General features: G+C 48.2%; 1 protein-coding gene across 1 annotated transcript in view; it reads right to left on the minus strand.

The window, feature by feature from the left end:
- KCNK12 (potassium two pore domain channel subfamily K member 12) overlaps positions 1–20,248 on the minus strand; it is a 40,026-nt gene extending 19,778 nt beyond the window's left edge. The window contains exon 1 of the mRNA XM_070429162.1: positions 19,294–20,248. Coding sequence (XP_070285263.1) covers positions 19,294–19,684 — 391 coding nt within the window. The 5' untranslated portion in view covers positions 19,685–20,248. The remainder of the gene's footprint in view (positions 1–19,293) is intronic.
- Between the last annotated feature and the right edge of the window lie 262 nt (positions 20,249–20,510).

Below are 20,510 nucleotides of genomic sequence, written 5' to 3' on the forward strand. Positions count from 1 at the left end.
GATCCCCAGTAGGGGGCGTGCAGGAGGCAGCCAATCAATGATTCTCTTTCGTCATTGATGTTTCTCTCTCTCTCTCCCTCTCCCTTCCTCTCTGAAATCAATTATGTATATGAACTCAAGTGCCCCCAGAACATCCCCTCCCCCATTCTAAAACTTCCAGTGGCTTCCCAGGGCCTAGAGCTGTGGGGCCGTGATAATGTGGACTCCTACAACTCTGCAATGATTGCAAAGGTGTCTGAATCTATTTGTTCACTGAGTATTGTTCTCAGCCCTAATAACTTTCTCCTACATTCCTGTGCTATTAGTTTCCAAATATATGTAAATGTAAAACCATTAATGCATTTAAAAGTGGTAGTGAGTTAATTCAGAAGACTTTCTATCAATATGCATTTTCCCTATTAATGGATACCGAAAGTAGTATATGTGACTTCCATCATATGGATTCTGTAAAAACATTTCTAGCATTTAAAGTGATCCTCACATTTTAAAAGGTTGGTAGATTTCTGGTTCAAGATAATCATCTAATCACCTGAATTTATCTGCTCTCCCTCTCAGACCCTATGAAAATGACGCTAAAGGGATATAAATGTGTAAACCAGCAACAACACTGAGAATGGGGAGGGAGGTTTCCAGTGGATAAGGAATTTCAACATGATTTGTGGAAGGTGGACAGCCGGGGAATGAGTGGTGAGTGATGAGGGAGGATGCAGCTCAGGGAAGGTGACAGCTGAGGAAGGGAAGGAGATGAAGAACCCTGGGAAACACCCACTGACCTACAGAGAAACACAAGTCCACAGCCCCACCTATGCACACTGATCTTCTATTTTTAATTCTTAAATGGGAATGGACAGCCACAGTTCAGACATCTGGGGGAAGCCTGCCACCCCTCTCTCTCCTTGTTCTCCTCGTAGCTTATCCACTCCTTCATCTTTCAGACACTAAGGTTCAGTCTTCAGATCTCTTCTCTTCTGGGTCCCCTGATCACTCCCTGGAACCAGGGGTTCAGCCTGGCTGTACATTGGAGTTATCTGAAGAGTTAACAAAACACTAGTTTCTAAGCCCCACCACCAGAGAGTATGATGCAATTGGATTGTTGGAGGGTGAGGGGAGGGGAGAACAGCCTGGGCATTAAGACTTTTTAAAACTCTCCAGGTAATTTTAATATGCAGGCAGGGTTGAGAACCACTGTCTTAGCTGACCTTTGGCAGGGCTTTAAATAACACTTAGGAGTGGTTCTCACCTCTGCCTGCACATTAGAATAATCTGAAGAACTTTAAAAAATATCAATTCCTAGGTCTGATCCCCAGAGATTCTGATTGAATAGGCTTAGGGTCAAGTCTGAACATTGATTTTTTTCTCAAAGTTTCTTAAGTGATTGTAGTACCACTGCAGCCAGGGTTAATAACCAGTGGTTTATCCTATATAATAAAATGTTAATATGCAAATTAACGGAATGGCGAAACAACCAGTCACTATGACACGCACTGACCACCAGGGGGCAGACGCTCAATGTAGGAGCTGCCCCCTGGTGGTCAGTGTGCTCCCACAGGGGGAGCGCTACTCAGCCAGAAGCCAAGCTCACTGCTGCCTCTGCAGAAGTGCTAAGGATGTGTGACTGACGGCTTAGGCCCGTTCCCCACAGGGAGTGGGCCTAAGCCGTCAGTTGGACATCCCCTAAGGGCTCCCAGACTATGAGAGGGCACAGGCTAGATTGAGGGTCCACCCCCCCACCCCCGCACTAATTTCATGCACAGGGCCTCTAGTAGGCTAATAAGTTCCAAATATGTATCTCAGCCTCTCCCTTGAGTTCTAGACTTGCATATCTAACTATCCAACAGACATCTAACTTGAAGTCTAAGTTGGATAACATGTCAAAATTATATTTTCAAAACTAAGTTCTTGATTCTCATCTCTCTCCCCCAGCCACCCTCCTCCTTGATTCTACTACAGTCTTCCTCATCTCAGTAAATGGCAAATCCATCCTTCCAGTGGCTAATGTAAAAAGTCTTAGAGTCCTTTTAGAGTCTTTTTCCCCTCATATCCTATATCTGATCCATTAGCAAATCCTGCCAATCTACTTTCAAAACGTATCCAGAATCTAACCACTTACTTTTGCTTCAGGCCATGAAGCTATAGTTGGGTCTAGACTTCCCTCCTACCATAAACAACTAGGAAATTGGATAAAATCTACTAAACAATTATTTTCAGATACTGGAAAACTAGTAGTATAGGATTATGATACCTGAGAGAAGGGAAACAATGTGAGACCTTTGATTGCCCTGGTTTTATGCCTAGAGACAATTTTCAGGTAGCAATCGAGGGAGGGGTACCCAGAGTGGGACAGTTTCACTGAGTTGAGGAGACAGATTTAAGTTCAAGGAGGACAAGGCAGCTATAGCAAAGGCAGTAACCAGAGAGGAAGGAACCATCAAGAGAAAGAGCTCCTGAAATTTGCATCAGGGGTTCTCTTGAATCTTTGGCTGAATAGCAGTCTGTGCGGGTACAGGGTGAAGCTCCTCAAGACCAAGGAAAAAAACAACTTCCAGGAAAGAACAATTGCTAGAGTTGTAAGCCAAACAATTCCCAGAGCTTTCACAGATTCAGAAACCACCCGAGTTTCAACCTGCCAGGGTGCCAAGGTTTCACTAAATACACTGAATAGTAGAGACCCCAGAAAGGTTATGCCTGAATAGTGTGGCTAAATTAGTTCCAGAGAAAGGCTCCGTTAGACCAGCCTATAAAAAGCTTAAAAACAAACCTGGAAAATGTCAAACTTATCTACTAGTATAAGTAGCCTAAGTTTCTGCCAGAACAAAGTCCAACCCTTTTTAATGGAGTACAACATAATCAAGAACCAACAATGTAAAATTTACAATGTCTCTAATAAATTATCAAACAAGCAAAGAAGCATGAAGACGTAATTTACAAACAAGAGGAAAAAAAATTGGTCAATGGAAACAGACCCAGAAATGCTAGCGATCAGGAAATTAACAGCAAAGACATTTAAACAGAGGTTACAAATATGTTAAATATGCTCAAGGATATAAAGGAAAAGATAAAGAAAATGAGGAAAGAAATGAACAAAATGAAAAAGAACTAAGTGGAACTTGTAGAGATAAAAAATACAATATCTGAAATTAAAATGTCACTGGATAAGATTAACTGTAGCTTAGACACTGCAGAAAAAAAAGACTGAATTTGAAGACATAGCATTAACAATTATCCAAAATAAAGCACAGTGAGGGGAAAAAAAGTCTGAAAAAGAGAAAAAAAAAAAGAAAGAAAGAAAGCAAAGAGCATCAGTTACCTGTGAGACAATATCAGGTAGTCTAACATATGTGTAATTAAAGTCCAAAAATAGATGGTGGTGTAACAATAAAAATATATGAAAAAAACATGGTAAAATTTATAAACACAGATCCAAGAAGTTCAGTAATTTCACAGTAGGATAATCACAAAGAAAATACCAAAGAACATCGAAATCAAATTGCTAAAAATCAAGGATGAAAAGAAAATCTTAAAAGCAACCAGATAAAGCCTTGACCGGGTAGCTCGGTTGATTAGAGCATCATCCTGATACACTAAGGTTGTGGGTTTGATTCCTGGTCAGGGCACATACAAGAATCCACCAAAGAATGCATGAATGAGTAGAACAACAAATTGATGTTTCTCGCTCTCATTCTCTCTCTCCAGAGGGGGAAAAAGGGGCACATTACTTATATACAAAGACAAAAATCATAGACTTCTTGCCGAAACCGGTTTGGCTCAGTGGATAGAGCGTCGGCCTGCGGACTGAAAGGTCCCAGGTTCGATTCCGGTCAAGGGCATGTACCTGGGTTGCGGGCACATCCCCAGTAGGAGATGTGCAGGAGGCAGCTGATCGATGTTTCTCTCTCATCGATGTTTCTAACTCTCTATCTCTCTCCCTTTCTCTCTGTAAAAAATCAATAAAATATATTAAAAAAAAAAAATCATAGACTTCTTGTCAGGAACTATGCAAGCCAGGGGAAAGAAATCCCTGGCCCCTATCCCTGCCCGCTCTGCCCAATCACTCTGCATTATAAACATTCAGCATCCTGAGTTCCCACATAAACAAATGAACAAACATTTATTGGCCCTCTGCCTATTATATGAGGGTCCTCCCCATGACCCTGTGAGGCAGACGTCATGGTCAGAGTTATATATAGCTGCTAACATGCCAAATTCTGCTCTTTGTTCAAAGTGTGTATGCCAGTAGCTATAAAACACAATGATAAATATAGATCTTGAGCCACTTAGAGCTCATGAAGAAATAATACACACTGGCAATCCTTTTGAATGAGTTTGGAATCACACTGCAGTTCAGAGCTGAATATACAAACTAAGTACACGCTCCTTAAGGATTTCTACCCAGAGAGACACGTAAGCTCCCCATAAAGTAGAGGGACAGCTGGTAGTGGGCTGATTTAAATGTTCGAGGTGAACAGCCAAAACAAGAGATTTCACAATTATCTGGATGTTTCCAGGCAGTCTAGAGACCAACAATTTAGACTAACTAGATGCCTAATTTAATGGTGTAACTAAATAGTGACTAATCAGCCAGAATGCTCTTCTAAAGCACTCATCATCACATTACACTTCTGCTCAAGAACATATAATAGCTAAGCCTTATTGCTCCTAATGGCCAAGTTGAAACGTTTCTGTCTGGCTTGCAAGGCCCTCTGATCTGACCTAAACCTACCAAAGCAGTTTTACGTGTCATCAGCTCAGGGTCCAGCTTTGCCATTCACTTTGTGGCCTCAGCCAAATTTCTAATTAATAATAATAATAATAATAAAAGCCAGCTCACTTTAGAGTGCTTATGAAATGCCAGGGCCAGACTAAGCACCTACATTCATTGTCTCATAATTCTCCCAACGACCATGTGAGATAGGCACTCGTATTATTCCCACTTTATAGGTGTTAAAATGGAAGCTTTGGAAGTTCATTCATTTGTTCAACAAACATCAGGTGCTGGGCTAGGCCATGGGAATATAACAGTGAATGAGAGAGACAAAAATCCTGCTTTGGTAGAGCAGGAAGTGGCCAATCAGACAACAAACAAATAAACAAATACATGAGCCAGATGGTTCATGTAAGTGAGATGGACAGTGGCTGGAGGTGAGTGGGGGACATTGCTATAGTCATAGTGGTCAGGGAAGGCTCCTCAAGATGTGACATTTTAGCCATAGACATTGAGGCTTGAATGCAGTTAAGAAGTCAGTCTAAGAGTCAGGGAGCCATGCTCCAAGGAGTAAGAACAGCAAGTACAAATGCCCTGGGGTCTAATAAGTCCAGTTTAGCTGAAGTGAGTTGAGCGTAACAGAGCAGTGCCAGATGATGCAGGATCTTGCAGGCTGTGGTGAGGAGCCAGATTTCCTGCAATGGGAAGTCATGGAAGGGTTTCAAGTTAAGGAAGGACTTGATCTGATGGACACCTTGAAAGATAGTTTAGGCTGCTGTGTGGAGAAGAGGTCATCAAGATGCAGAGAGGAAGCTGGGGGTTGATTAAGAGACTGACCCAGTTGCCCCAGCAACAGACGATGGTGGTGGCTGGAGTAGACCAGTCGCCATAGGCATGGGCACAAGTGGATGGAATTGGAATGTATTTTGAAGATTGAACTGAGAGAATTTGATGATAGATATGGGAGATTAGGGACGAAGAGGAATCAAGACAGTTCCTCATGTGCTATTTATTGAGGCGAGGAAGACTGTGATGGGATAGAGTCAAGAGTTCTATTCTGATCTTTTAAGTTTTGACACATATTAGACATCTACACGAAGATGTCAAGGAGGCAGTTGGACCTGTGGTCTTGAGGCTTAGTGTGGTGGAAGATCGGAGTTTTTTCACCTCGAGGTCATCAGCAGACAGATGGGATTTAAAGTCATGGGGGTGAAGGGATCAGGGTATGTACACCTAATATATACAGCTTTGGCATAAGGATTATTTTGAACTGAAGGCAGTGGAGAAACACCAAACACAGGAAAAGCTCTCTACTCTTCCCCTATCTGCCTAAATGTAGGGCATACATTTCCCTTTGTGAAGATGTCCCCCTTCAACTGTACCAGAAACTCTTAATCACCAGAGACACTCCTATCACCTGAAACTGCATGAGATTAAGTCTGCAAAACAAATGTTACTAAAATAACCTTTATCTTCCGTTAGCTTCCCTATATATTTATCTTCCACAATTCACTACTCCTAAAAGCCCAACCCCCTTTTCCTTTGTCTTATAACTTCTGCACAATTTATTGCTCTTCGTTAAGCTGGTGTATAAGCCCCTGGCCTAATTGCTTCTTTGGGTATTCAATTCTTTTCTATAAAGGCCCCCCCTTCCTATATACATACATAATAAGCCCTTTCTCCTGTTACTCTGGCTTTTGTCAATTTAATTTGCAGGACCCCAGAAACAGGACCTAAGAGGGTAGAGAAAAAAGTTTTTCCTCTCCTACCCAAGGAAAGAGTCTGAGGAATAAACATGGGGCCCTTCAACAATGAGGTCACACAGAGGAGGGAATCCAGCAAGGGGAACTGAGGCCAGCAGCTGGTGAGGATAAAGCAGAGTATGATGTCCCAGAAGCCAAGAGAAAAGTTAATTTTGAGAAGGAGGGATGGTCAGTTGTATCAAATGTTACTGAGATGCTGAGAAGGTAAGATCAGGAAGTCACCCCTGAATTTGCAGGAAGGAGGCCATTAGGGGCCTTACAGGAGCAGACTCAGTGGCAAGGTGGGGTGGGCTCTTGATTGACGCGGATCCAGGAGAGAAGGGAGGGGAGGAAGGGAGAAGTTGACTACTATGAGAAGATTTTCTGTAAAAGAGAGCAGAGAAATGGGGAGGTAGTGGAGGATGATGCAGAGGTCAAGAGAGGGTTCCATGAAGAAGAAAGAAAATACAGTATGTTTGCATAGGGCAAATGAACAACGAATGGGAATGGGCAATGACAAGAACAGAGTCCTTGAGAAAGTTAGAGGGGATGCGACCCAGTGCAGCAGGCATTAGAAAGTGGATAATTCATCTGTCGTCATGAGAGAAACCCCTCCACATGATGAGTGGATTTGGGGGGTGGGGGGGGTGAAGATAAGAGTCCCTGTCTGATTACCTTTATTTTCTCAATGAAGTATGATTAGAGAATGAGGGGTATGGGAGGCTGGAAGTGGGAAGAGGGGACACACCGTAAGAAATGTAAAAGGAGGGCCTGACAGCTGGAGCGGTCACTGATTTAAATTCAGAACAGTCAGCATCTTTGTGTGGTTTTTCTCCAGCCACATTCAGCGGCTGGAGTGCAGGGGAGGAATCGGTGGAAAGCTGGCATTCTGATGGTGGCAGAGTAGGGACAGAGGTATCGCACAGGAAGGTAAGGGTCCTTGCAGAGGAAATACAGTAAATCTCAGATGGGTTAGAAAAGAAGTAAGGACCCAGAGATGCTGGAAACATAGTAGTAGGAAAACACAGGTCTTGTGGCCCAAGGCTATTACATTGGAGAGCTGGAGGGATGAGGGGTGGGCGGTCAGAAGGAGAGGCATTTGGAGTCAAAGACTTGAAGGCAGTGCAGTTACTGGTCATAGCAAGGGCATAGGTAGAAGGAAGTACCTCCTGGAGTGGCACCAAGAATAACATTGTGGATGAGATGGTCAAGGAATGTGAGCTCGGGGTCTTCAATGGGCCATGCTTGGGAGGCTGGAGAGCGGTGGAGGGGAAGGCAGGGAGCCCGACTTCTTCAGGGAATGAGCAGCAGACATGCCCTGGCAACCCCGCTCATCAATGACAGAGCTGAAATTCAAACCCAGGACCAGGCCCTCAGCACCTCTTCCCAACCCCTACATCACATGGCAATTTGTCTCCATGATGCAGATGTATTTATTTAAACTTTAAACAATTATTTATTGATTAATTTTAGAGAGAGGGTGGCAGGGAGAGAAACCTCGATGTGTTGTTCCATTTATTTATGCATTCATTGTTTGACTTCTTGTATGTGCCCTGACCCGAGCGAACCTGCAACTTTGGTGTGTTAGGACGATCCTCTAACCAGCTGAGCTACCCGGCCAGGGCTGTATTTATTCTTAAAGTGGAGATATGAACAATACCCACCTGCCTGGCTGAACAATGTGATTCAAAAGGCTTTGTAAGGCGCTTTACATTAGGCACACAGTCCAGCTGCCCTACCAGCTCCAGCCAGTACAGGGCACTCTACCGACTTGAGCTTCTGTCATACTCGATTCTAAATTGCCCACTGGGTCAGGGGTAGTGCTTACTAATTTGACCACCATCCCCTGTCATTAGGGACTGTGCTGCCTTAGGGATTTGGGGTTTGTGTGAGGCTGTCAATGCCAGTCAGGGGACTTCAGGCAGCTGCTGGCTTTCTGACACACGTTGCATGTTGCAGCTCACTTTGAATGCACTCGGGTACTGGCTTACTTACAGAAGCCTGGAGTGAATTCTTTTGCAAATTGAAGCTTTTTTTTACAAAGTGAATCATTTGTAAATGGGGATTTTCTTAAACTGGAGCCTAGGGAGAATTGGGAATCTGGGAGACAAACATTCATTCCACAAAAATTCCTGGAGCCCCCTGGTTGTGCCAAGCCCTGCGCCAGGCACTGGGAGATACAGCAGAAAAAAGCAGAGCCAGGCTCCCAGATGCTGGGAGGGCCAGGTTCCTCAGTCCCACTCCAGGGCCCACAAAGGAGGGTCCTCTTTCCTGCCTGCTTGCCCGGGTTTCCAGACCTCCCTCGGAGCAGGCTCATGTGCCATCTCAGCTCTCCTTCCTCCCTCTTCATTTAAAAATAGAGTCCAATAATCAAAACCTGCATGGTCTCCAAAATGCGCCCTGCCCCCATAGGAAATGCCAACCAACTCAGCATGGGCAGCAGTTTGTGTTTTCCGTTCCCTCTGGGCCTGGGCAGCCCCTGCAGCATTTCTGGCAGGTCCTGGTGTTAGGAGCTCAGAATTCAGAACACTTGGCAGCCAGGAATGAGAGCGTGGCCATTTGGAAAGGACTAGGGAGAAGTCACACAGAGTGAGATTCAGGGTTTGTGTTTATCTCTAACTGTAACTTTCCAGAAAGCTGGGACACCCAATTCCAATAAAAGCCTCCCCGAGTATTTTTGGAGGCATTGTGATGGTGCTGGGTTGTGTGGGAGGAGGTGGTGGTTTTTCCTGGTTTGTGGAACTGTGTCTAGTTACTGATAAAACTTTGGTCCAATTTGTGAGCCAACATCTGTTTTCTAAAGGGTGGGCCATGGACAGGTGAGGGACAAGGCGGAACTACTGGGCTAAGAGGTAGACCTCAGCAGGCTCTTTAGGGCCGGGGGCTGCCGCCAAGGCCAGGCCCAGATGGGGAATCTGAGTTGGTGGGAGAGCTGGGACCAGAAGCCTGGCCTCCTTTTCCAGGACCTTTCCCACCACTCCTGGGCGATAGGGGCTGAGGCTCAGAATCCTCTGCTTTGGTTTCACTGCCAGGATCCTGCCGGGCCCGGCAGGGTGGGAAAAAGACCAAGCTGACTCAGAGAGCCACGGAGACAGCAGTGTCCGCCAGGGGAGCCCCAGCCAGAATGAGCTGGCTGCCTGCTGCGCACCTGCCAGCCGTTGAGAGATCGTTAAACCAGGTCCAGCAGAGGGGCCGGTGCACAGCCAGCCCCTCTGGCTCCAGGGGCCTGGAGGGAGAGCAAGGAGCTGGGAGGTTCTTGGAGCCAGGCCTGGACCCAGCCTTTTCCATCCCCCACCCCCACCCCCCAGCAGTCACACTCATTTATTTATTCCATCCATTCAACTTACGTTGATCAATCACCACTTCGTGCCAAGCACTATGCCCCATGATTTACAGAAACTACCTCTTTGCTTTCATGATCTGCATCTCCAGACACAGGGCCCTCTTCATAAGCAGTCATTCAGTGCACAGCTGCTGCCATTATGGCTATTACTGTTATTAATCGTGGCAGTGATAAACACTGCTGAGACATAGCTCCTGATCTGGAAGAGGAAGAAAGGAAAGGAATTTCTGACACTTACTATGTGCGGGGTCCTGGGCCAGCTTTTGACATATCTCACCCCACTGAACAGAGGCTTATATAATGGCCAGGGAAAATGGCACAGAATCAAAGACGTAGCATTAAGTCTGGGGGCAGTAAGAGGGACTTCACAGATGGTCTCATTCTAGTGGCCCCATTTGAGCTGGGCCTTGAAGATCAAGTTCACTCAGTAGAAGATGGAGAGAGAGGGAAGGGCATTCCAGGTGGAGAGAACAGTATGAGCAATGGCCTGGAGGCTTAAAATGCCAGGAGTTTAGGGGTGGGGACTGAGGTGGTGACTGGGAGGGGTTGGGGTGAAGTGGAGCAGGGGGTGAAGGGGGATGGCCAGCAGGTAAGTGACTAGAGAGGGTAGTGCACTGGCAGGTGCTTGGTGTCATGCATTCCCCTAACATCCGGGCAGTTGTGCCTCCAGGACATGACCTTGGGCAGAGTCTCTCATAAACCAGCTGGCTGTTGGGAGGCCCGGGCCTGAGCTGGCCATGTCCCCAGACTTTCCTGGCTTATTTGGGTTTCTGTTTCTGCCTCTCCTTGCCCACTGCTGCTATCCAAGATGCAAGACTAAAAGCCCTCCAGTCACGGGGTCCCCTCTCTTGCAGCTTGGTGCAAGGGGCCTCCAAAGCTCGCTCCAACACGGGCTCCAGAGTTCCAGTGAGCTGCACAGAGCACCTGCCTTTCCACCCTCTCCTTCTGCCTGGCGGCCTCCCTCATGGGGAGGTGAGGGTTGTGAAGGATAGAAAGAAGGCAGCCTCCAGTTCAATCTAGCCACTGGGGCTGCAAGGGGCACAGCACAGCACAGCCAAATCCAAGTTTCTAAGCTGTGCTTGAGCCCTTGTTTCACCCTTTCTCCCAGCAGATCTGACTGGGATGTGATTCTGCTCCCTTTGTGGTAATGCTCAGGGGCAGCAGAAAGGATGCTGAGCATCCTGAATCCTCTATCTTGGCATTGACTCACTTGCTGTGTGACCCCAGGCAAGTCACTTAACCTCTCTGAGTCTCTCTCTTCATCTGTGAAATGGAATAATAGCATCCTCATTAGTTTTGGGGAGGTTCCTGAGTAAACATGGGTGAAAACACAGTACAGTAAACTGGCAAGCAGGTCCCACACATGTGGGGAGACGATCAGTGAGGTCACTGATGCTTCGGTCACCCCTCCTGAACCCTAAAACAAAGGCCTTGCCACTGGCATGATGGAGTATGGAGCAGGAAGATGCTGGCACCTGATCTACCCCCAGAGACCTCTGACTGGGAATGCTTTCTCCACCCATCAGGGGAGCTGTGTTAGCCCAGAGTGAAGTATGCAGGGTGAGGCCTGGGCCTGGGGGCCTGGAGCAGCACCATGGCTCCCACCACAATGTGGCTGTTTGCCGCAGTGCCATCCTCCAACGACCTCCACTGCTGTCCTGACACCAGATCCACCTCAGAGGTGTGTGGCGGGGCTTCTCTGCTGGTCTCAGCTCCACAACCTGCCCCTATGTCCAAGCACAGCCAAGAGGCCCCAGCCCACCCAGAAACCAAGGCAGTGGGTAGGGGTGGCTTCCCAGGGCGCTGTTCTTGGGAGTGGGGGGCACAGAGAAGCACTAGGTGTTTAACCCACCACTCCATCACTCATTCATTATTTGCCAAATATGTTCTTTAAAAAGATTAAAGAGACACATGTGAGGAATTATTAAAACATTCTAGTTGAGGAACCAAAGAAAATGCATTTTTCAAAGCACCCTCCCAGGCCAGTTATGTAACAGAATAGGACACAACATGCCCCAGAGACAGTGGCCAATCAGAATGAGGCAGATGCCACACTGCAGGGATGGCTGAGACCCAGAGGGCTGGGCACAGAGTGCGGTGGCCAGGGAGCCGCAGGGGATGAGCTGTGCCCCGGGTCCCTCCTGTGCAGCGAGGCAGCGCAGGGTTCACCAGTGGGGCCAGCCCAGCTCTGAGCAGCTAACGCTTACCGAGGGCTTGCCAGGCACTGTGCACAGATTAGCTCATTCATACTTAAAGCTACCCCATGGGGCAGGAAACACTGTTATCCTTACTTTACAGAGGAAACCCATGTTATAGGTGCATCCGCTCAACAGGAGCACATGTAAGTGGCCAAGTTGGGACTGGAACCCAAGCCCAAGGAGGAGGTGACACTCACAGACAGGGTCCAGAGCATCCTCCACCAAAGCCACAGGTGGCTGGCAGAGGAGGCCTAGATTCCCCTAAGGAAGAGCTAGACCTGGTGGCTGGCTAGGGAATGGCAGGGTTTAGGATAGAACTTCTGGGGCCAGAGCCAGAAAGGAAGGGTGGCAGCCAAGAGCTGGCTGGAGGTGTGGGCCAATGGACTTCAGTTCTCTCTCCTTTCTCCCAGCACCTCCCCTGTACTGTGCAAAGGTTTTCTCCATCCCGTGGAAAGTCTTATGACCTCATAGTCTCAAGACCCTCTCCTTCCCAACCTTTCTTGCATAAAAATCCTGCCACTGCCTCGGGTGAGGTCAGAGGTCAAGATTGTTCAGGGTGCTCACCTCAGTGCCCACCCACCCACCCCGTCTGGTTTGCTGACTGGCAGCCCCTGTCCCAACCCTGGATCCTGAGAAAGTCATTGGAGCTGGGTAGAAGCAAAGGGAGGACCAGAAGTCTGAGGGAGACCCTGAGCAGGGGGTGACCACAGGGGCACATGGCCTTTTGCTCTGTCTCCCAGCTCCTCTAAGTCTGAGGCAGCCATACAATGGCAAGGAGTCCCACTATAATTGTTGGGGTGGTGGGGGCACTGACCTTCACCTTTGAACAGACCTAAGGCCCTGGCCGGGTGGCTCAGTTGATTGGAGTGTTGTTCTATACACCAAAAGATTGTGGGTTTGACTCCCAGTCAGGGCACATACCTAGGTTGTGGGCTCAATCCCCAGTAGTGGGTATGCAGGAGGCAGCTGATTGATGTTTCTCTCTCATCATTGATGTTTCTATCTCTCTATCCCTCTCCCTTCCTCTCTCTCTCAAATCAGTAAAAAAAATACTTAAAAAGAAAATGAAGAACCTATGAAACATTTAGCTGCATAACTGTCCAGTCTCTGCTAGGCTTTGTAAAGGTATAGGCTCAGTTCGGGAGAGAGACCGAGCAGTTCCATTGACTCAGCAATTTCACTGCTGGAAATTCAGCCCAAGGAGATACTGCAAAAAGAAAAGGCCATCTGCATAAAGATGATCACTGTGGCATTACTAAAAATAGCCCCAAACAGGGAACCACCCAGCTCCTCAGCAACAGGGGTAGTAAATTATAGAACGTCAGCCAAATGGAATACATATCACGCACCCACTAACATTGATATGTGAAGGCTATGTGGAAACAGGGAAACACTGATGATAACACGTTGGAACAGATCAGTTAGTTCCCTTCCTTCTCCCTACAAAAGGGGTGACAAAGAACTGCAGAGGAACCTGCAAAGATGAAGAGTTGGGTTAGGGCAGTTGGATCACGAGTGGCTTGCTGTCTTATTCTTTGAATAAATAATTATCGAGTGTTTACCATGGGCTGGGTCCAGTGCTGAGAGCTGAGGATGGAGCAATGAATGAGAATGCATTTCCTGCTCTCCATCTAGAGCTTCAAATCTAACGCTACCGCTTTTCCCCTAAGTGTCTTTCAAAGTTGTCATAGCATCATCTATACTAATAAAAGGGTAATATGCTAATTAGACCGGACATCCTTTCGGATGACCTTCTGGACGAAACCGGGGTTGTGAGGGAAGCCCAGGTCCCGGGTGTCTGCCGGCAGCTGGAGGGAAGGAAGGCCTACTCTTGCACAAATTTTGTGCGTCGGGCCTCTAGTCTTTCAATAAAAAATAGTTGATGAGAGTAATATAAGCGAGGAAAGGTGTTGCTCTCCTTCTGGGCAATGTATTTCATTCCTGGTATCAGAACCACTTCTGTCTGGATTACATTCGTGTTAGAAGAAAGTCTAATGCAAATGTGGTAGTGATATTCCGGTCTTATAATGTTTCCTTTGAAGACAAAAGATATATTTTTTAATCCATGTTAAAAAAAAGAGGAAAAAAGTTAGGACTTGTTACTAATCTCACAATTGAATAATTAAGTGTGCCTAATTTTGAAAGCTGCAAGCTAAATTATGCAGTGCTGAAAGTGACAAGTCTCATACCTACACCATCTCATCTATAGAGCTATGGTTTTAGCTTTATAGCTGAAATATGCTGCCAGAAAACCTAATAAAAGGAAGCAAAAAGATTTCTGTTTATATCAAGCTGCCATTTGAGAAAGACTTTTAAATATGTTCCTCCCTATGTGTAAATCTGACAGCAGGTGCATAATTAGAACCCCAGTGGAGAGTTTCTTTTTAATCTTTCCAAAGTAAACCAATAAAACATCCTTTAGGATGTCAACTGATGGATTAATACTCTTTGAATTGTTTAAATATCTTTGAGCTAGAGCATTGCCTCCAAGAATATTGCTTACTACTAAGAAGATACAAGCCACCATCTTTATCTTCAGGAGTTCATGTAGTCACAGGGCACGCAGATAACGACATGCCAATGGCCACACATGCATCTATGATAAGTTACTTTGTTAAATGGAGGGGTGAATAAATGGATACATTCAAGTTAAAACAAACTTGATTTCAACCCCTTCGGAATATGTGGCGTAGCGTACGTGGGATAAATAATAATTACCTAGGGTTTCATTTCAGTGTAAGTGATCAATATGAGTAATTTAGACCACAAAATTGGGTTTTATTTTGCTTGAGCTATTCAGATTGAGCTATACAGCCTCAGCGACTACTGAACAATCACAGGAAAATTTTCTCATGGGGTCTGTGCTGTGTGGACACATGTTTGTGTCTACATGGTTTCAAGCTGCCTAGCTTTGGATATGGGACCCTGTTCATGCCTAATGTTAGGACAAACATTCTATCTCATCATGATGTTCCATTTAACCCTCGGTACAGACAGCCACACCTGAACTTTCCTTCTATGTCTCCCTCTAGCTGAAGGCCCAATTCTGCCCCCAAACACACACACACACACACACACACATGCTGAGAGCAAGTGGCTTCTGACTTTGGACCAGAGTTTACTAGATTGTTTCCCACTTGTTAGCATTCCAGTCTCTGATGACCTTTTCAGTGGGATCTTGCCTTCCCAGCTGTCTAAGACCTGCCAGATGCTTCTAGTCAGACTGACCTTTAAGATAAGCCTGTTCCTTCAAGTTTTCTCTGGACTTAATTAGTTGGCTGCCTGATCAACAGAGCATCCTCCTGCCCAGCCCTGCCCTGATGGCTGAGAAAGGGCACACCCACACCCACATATCCATTATTTTTATTGTTGTTGCTAATCCTCACCTGAGGATATTTTCTCCATTGATTTTAGAGAAAGTGAAAGGGAGGGAGAGAGAGGGAGAGAAAGAGGAAGAGGGAAAGAGAGAGAGAGAGAGAGAGACAGAGACAGAGACAGAGACATTGATACATTGATGTGAGAGATTGGAGATTGGTTGCCTCCTGCACATGCCCCAACTGGGGCTGGGGTTCGAACCTGCAATCCAGGTATATGCCCTTGATCAGGAATCAAACCCGTGACCCTTCAGTGCCCAGGGTCAACACTCTAACCGTGGAGCACACCGGCCAGGGCCACACACCCATTATTAAATACTTCAGTCTCAAACAAGAATGTGCAACCCAATGATATGCATGAAATTGGTAGAACAGACACTACTTAACTTGGATTCTGGACACAATTAACTGTGATCTGAGACAAGTGCCCTCACATTGTGGGCTACATGGGACTGGACCAAAGGTTCCCTCCTTGTTCTAATCATCGATTTAATAGCCCATGTTGGAATATGCTTTCACCTTTGCCTGGTAGAATAAGCTTTAATTATTTAAAACATAGCACCAGGTCTGACATACACAATACATCATGTTTATGTAATGAAGGAAGGAAGGGTTTTTCTATACTAAAGTCTAGATGAATCATTTAGCTGGGTCTGCACAACACACACTCAAAATGTTCACACGGATGCATAGACCATTCATGCCGTGATAGTCACTAATCAAATAAAACTGAGTGCACGCTAATTTCTCTCTTCACTGGGCAAGGTAGCAGATAGAGAATCCTGTGCCCATTTTGGACTGAGTTTTGGCTCCCCGAGCCGCTGAATCCATAAAAGCACCAGTAATAGTAATCATTGTCTCTGAAGACTCAGGGCATTTAAGGGGAAGGAACGATGTGAGCAGAAAAGAAAGTGACATAAGTAGGTCTTTACTTAAATCGCATCCAAGTATATTTTGCAAGAGAAGGCTGAAATGACAATCATGTTACTTTGGGATTCAGCAGAACCTATCTGACCAATGTGAACCACTGCCCCAGATCATGCTACTCGTGCTGCTATCTTGGCAATCCCTGCAAGGGGCTCATGCAGTGCTGAGCTGTCCACAGGCAGGTTCTGGTCCCTGAGTGCAGCTCCTCTCAGAGATGAATGTTGTCCTGTAGCAGATTTTGGAAAACAGTGTTGGGTCATTCGTAACACAGCCACACGCTTCCGTGTAGCCCTCCTACACTGCTTGCCTACATCCAAAAAACACAAATCGAGAAAGAGAACATAGTTCTTTTCCACTTGCCTAAAGAACAGCCATTCCTGCCAGTAGATTAAAGGCTGGGGCTTGGAACAATTTGCCAAAACACTGACTTGATTTTTTTTGTGCAGAAAGCCTGAGAGAAGCTTTTGAAGCTATGGCTGGGCAGTGAATGAAGAAATTGATGGGAGCTTATCAAAGAAGCCCAGAGACAGCAGGTCCCAGGAATGGGGCCCGATCTGTATGAGCTCACAGCCCATAGGGAAAGAGGATCCTGCTAACCTTTTCCTTTGTCACTGGGAGAGAAATGCTGTGGCCTCTCAATATGTGCACAGGTGTGTGTCTAGGTGGAGGAGAGCAAAAGGTGTGTTTACAAAAGGAGGAGCACAAATCAATAATGAGCTATGAACACATGATGTCATCCTTCAGGACGAAGCAACCTCAGTACTTTTAAAGCATTTTAAAAAACACTCTAGTTGCTATAGCAACTTGATGCAGCTCTTTAAAGGGGATTTTTTTGAGGGGGTCATTTTATATCTTCAATCTCCATAACAACATGATATGGCTTTTAAAGGGTATTTTTGTCTAATTTGTGTGTTGGAATTGGGCCATATTTGCCTTTTTTAGTTTAAAATAATCAGATCAAGCATGACACATGAAAAATCATTGAAGGAAAGAAAGCCCTTTAGTAAACGATATATACACACTGAGTGCGACATCTCCAGCTGCTCACATCCTGCGCATGGATGCCGTCTTTCTGCCTCCCAGCAGCCATCAGTGATGGTTTATGCTGGTCAGTTAGTCCGTGCCCCCCAGCCTAGGCTGGCATACCAAGCCAGACCAGAACCCACCCATGGAAGGTGTGTCTATGAAATCCCTCACTTCTCAGCCCAGTGAATCCAACCCCCTCCTCCAAAACTACTAGAGGTCCAAACAGCCCAGTGCCTTCTCCCACTCTGGGACTCCAAGCAGGATTGGACACACACACAATTTTGCCAAAATGAAAGCTTGTGTTTACTCTGCACCCTGTACAGTAACTGGGAAGGAGGTCTGTTTCATGTGACACCCAGGGGCCAGGGAGAGGGGGGAAATGGGGAAAGTGGGTGAAAGGAGAAGAGAGGGTGGGGTGGAATGGGGAGCAGTGGTGGCTCCTCGATCTCTACAGAAGAAGCTCAGAGGAGGGGGGAGTGGGAAAAGTAGGGGGCCTCAAGGAGTACTTACAAAACATTTTTTGTAAGGTGGTGAAACCATGAGCTGTTTATACCAAAAAGAAAGAAGGAGCCTGGCCAGCATGGCTCAGTGGTTGAGCGTTGACCTATGAACCAGGAGGTCTCAGTTTGATTCCTGGTCAGGGCACAGGCAGGGGTTGTGGGCTTGATCCCCAGTGTGGGGCATGCAGGAGACAGCCAGTCAATGATTCTCTCTCATTATTGATGTTTCTATCTCTCTCTCCCTCTCTGAAATCAATAAAAATATTTTTTTAAAAAAGAGAGAGAGAAGGGATGATGGCAAGTATAGAGATACTACGCCCCCCCCCCCCCAACACCCTGCCCAAGTTACCCCTTGGTGCTGCTATTGGTTGGAAAAGGTGTCAAGGTAGCAAAGAAGAGAAGTCGAGAAATTGGAGGGAAAGTTGGGGGTGGGGAGAGGGCGTGCAGAGGAGGGAGAGAAAACCAAGGGTGGCCCAGAACAAGAGCAGCTGAAGTCTGGCCTCCAAGTCGCCTAGCTTTTCTGTGAGGAGGGGGCAGTGTGGACTCTAGGAAAAGCAGGTGGGAAGGGGATCTAGGAAAGAGATTCTGGGGAGAGTGGTCGCATTCCTCGGATAAAAGGGCTAGAGCAGTGGTTCTCAATCTTCCTAATGCCGCCACCCTTTAATACAGTTCCTCATGTTGTGGTGACCCCCAACCATAAAATTATTTTCGTTGCTACTTCATAACTATAATTTTGCTACTGTGATGAATCGTAATGTAAATATCTGATATGCAGGATGTATTTTCATTGTTACAAATTGAACATAATTAAAGCATAGTGATTAATCACAAAAACAATATGTAATTATATATGTGTTTTCCGATGGTCTTAGGCGACCCCTGTGAAAGGGTCGTTCGACCCCCAAAGGGGTCGCGACCCACAGGTTGGCGACCCACAGGTTGAGAACCGCTGGGCTAGAGGATGCTGAGGGGAGAATGCGTGGAAAAGGGAGAGGAGAGTAAAACGCTGAGTGGAGAGAAGGGGCTTTCCAAATTATTAATATGAAGAAACTGAGGCGGTGGAGGGTGGGGGGGGGGGTGTGAGAAATAGAAAGGAAGCAGAAGGCCCATGTGCTAACAGGTCCTTTATAGAGGAAAAACCAGTCGCACAGAGGTTCAGGCATGGAGCTGGCAGGTGCTGGAGCGCAGGCGGCCCCGGGTCTGCCAGTGCCGGGGTGAGGGTTCCACCCCATCCGGCCAACGCTGCCAGGCGAGTCTTCGCTGGGTAAGCTCCAGGGAGGGGCCTCCCGCACCAGAAGCCAGTTAAGACAGAAGAGGCCAAAGGAGGGGACGGGGCGAAGAAGAGAGGGCGAGAAGAAAGTAGGCAATGGGGCATTCGAAGAGACGGGGTAGCTGATGGACGCGGACTCAGCCGCCCAGCATTGGAAAGGGCAGTAGGTGAAAGGCGCGGAGAGGGAACGCGTGCGGGGCGTGCTGCTCACCTATGGTGGATACCACGGTGCCCACGAAGTAGAAAGCGCCGGGGAAGTCCCAGCGCGGGCGCAGCGCGTCGGCTCGGACGCCGGCGGCCAGCGCGGCCTCGTAGTGCCGAAGGAAGGCGCGCAGCTCCGGCTCCGCCACTCCGTGCGCCGCGCTGAAGTTGCGCAGGGTGGCGCCCCAGCGCGCCCGTGCCTCCGCCTCGCCGGGGCTCTCCAGCGCCGAGAAGACTGTGGCGCCCGCCACCAGGTAGAGGCCGATGAGCGCCGCCAGCAGCACGAAGCGCCCCGTGTCCTCGTTGAGGTGCGAGCGGCGGCAACAGCAGCAGCAGCAGGAGGGACGGGGCAGGCGGCGGCGGCAGCGGCGGGGCGGGGGCCGGGGGCTGCGGGAGGACATGGTCCGGAGCTCAGCCCCGGGGCCGGGGCGGTGCTCGGGGCCCGGGCCGCGGCATCCCCCCCGTGGGAGCAGAAACGTGAGGATGGTGGCCGGGGGTCCGGGGCTGCTGCGGAGCCCCTCACAGTCTCTCCAGAGCCTGGACGGCGGGCGCCTCCGCCTCCTCCTCGGCGCTCAGGCCGCACACAGGTCCCGCGGCCCTTCCGGAGCCCGGACTGGGGCGCTCGTCTTCTTGCCCCGACGACTCGCTGGCCCCCGCGGTTCCTCGCCCGCCGCCCTCGGGCGCAGGGCTCTGCAGCTAGGTCCCCGCCGCCCTGTGGCCGGTGGCCGCGGGGCCCGGGGCCGCATACTCCCCTCCAATCAGGCTGCGGCGGGGCGGGCTGTGCGCCCGGGCGCCTAGGACTGGGACTTGGCAGCAGGGCGCGAACAGAACCCCTGGGGGCGTCCCATCAGGCGTTCCCGGGTCCGAGCTCCCAGGCGCGGGCAGTCCAGCTCCCGCCCCCGGGCCTGAGCTAGCGGCGTCGGCTTCTCAGCCTCAGCACCGAGCTGAGTCCTGGGAAGCGCTCCCTTTCCAGCTCCAGCCAGAGAACCGCCCGGCACGGAGAGGCGGAGTCACCAGCGCCTGGGGCGGGGTGTTGGGGTGGGGGTGGGGGGAGTAAGGAAGAGAGGAAAGGGGTGGGGAGTTGCGCTGCTGCGATGCCTCCCGCCTCCCTGTCGCTCTGGAGGCACTAATGCGGGGCACCAAAGCAGGTGTCGCGACTGCGGTGCTTGCTACCACCCCGCCGGGGGCGCTTCGTCTCCAGAATTCCTCCCTTATCTCCAAGCTGCT

This window comes from Myotis yumanensis, unplaced genomic scaffold (assembly GCF_028538775.1).
Source record: "Myotis yumanensis isolate MYYU_CA2020_CCGP unplaced genomic scaffold, mMyoYum1.0.hap1 SCAF_11, whole genome shotgun sequence".
Classification (NCBI taxonomy): Eukaryota; Metazoa; Chordata; class Mammalia; order Chiroptera; family Vespertilionidae; genus Myotis; species Myotis yumanensis.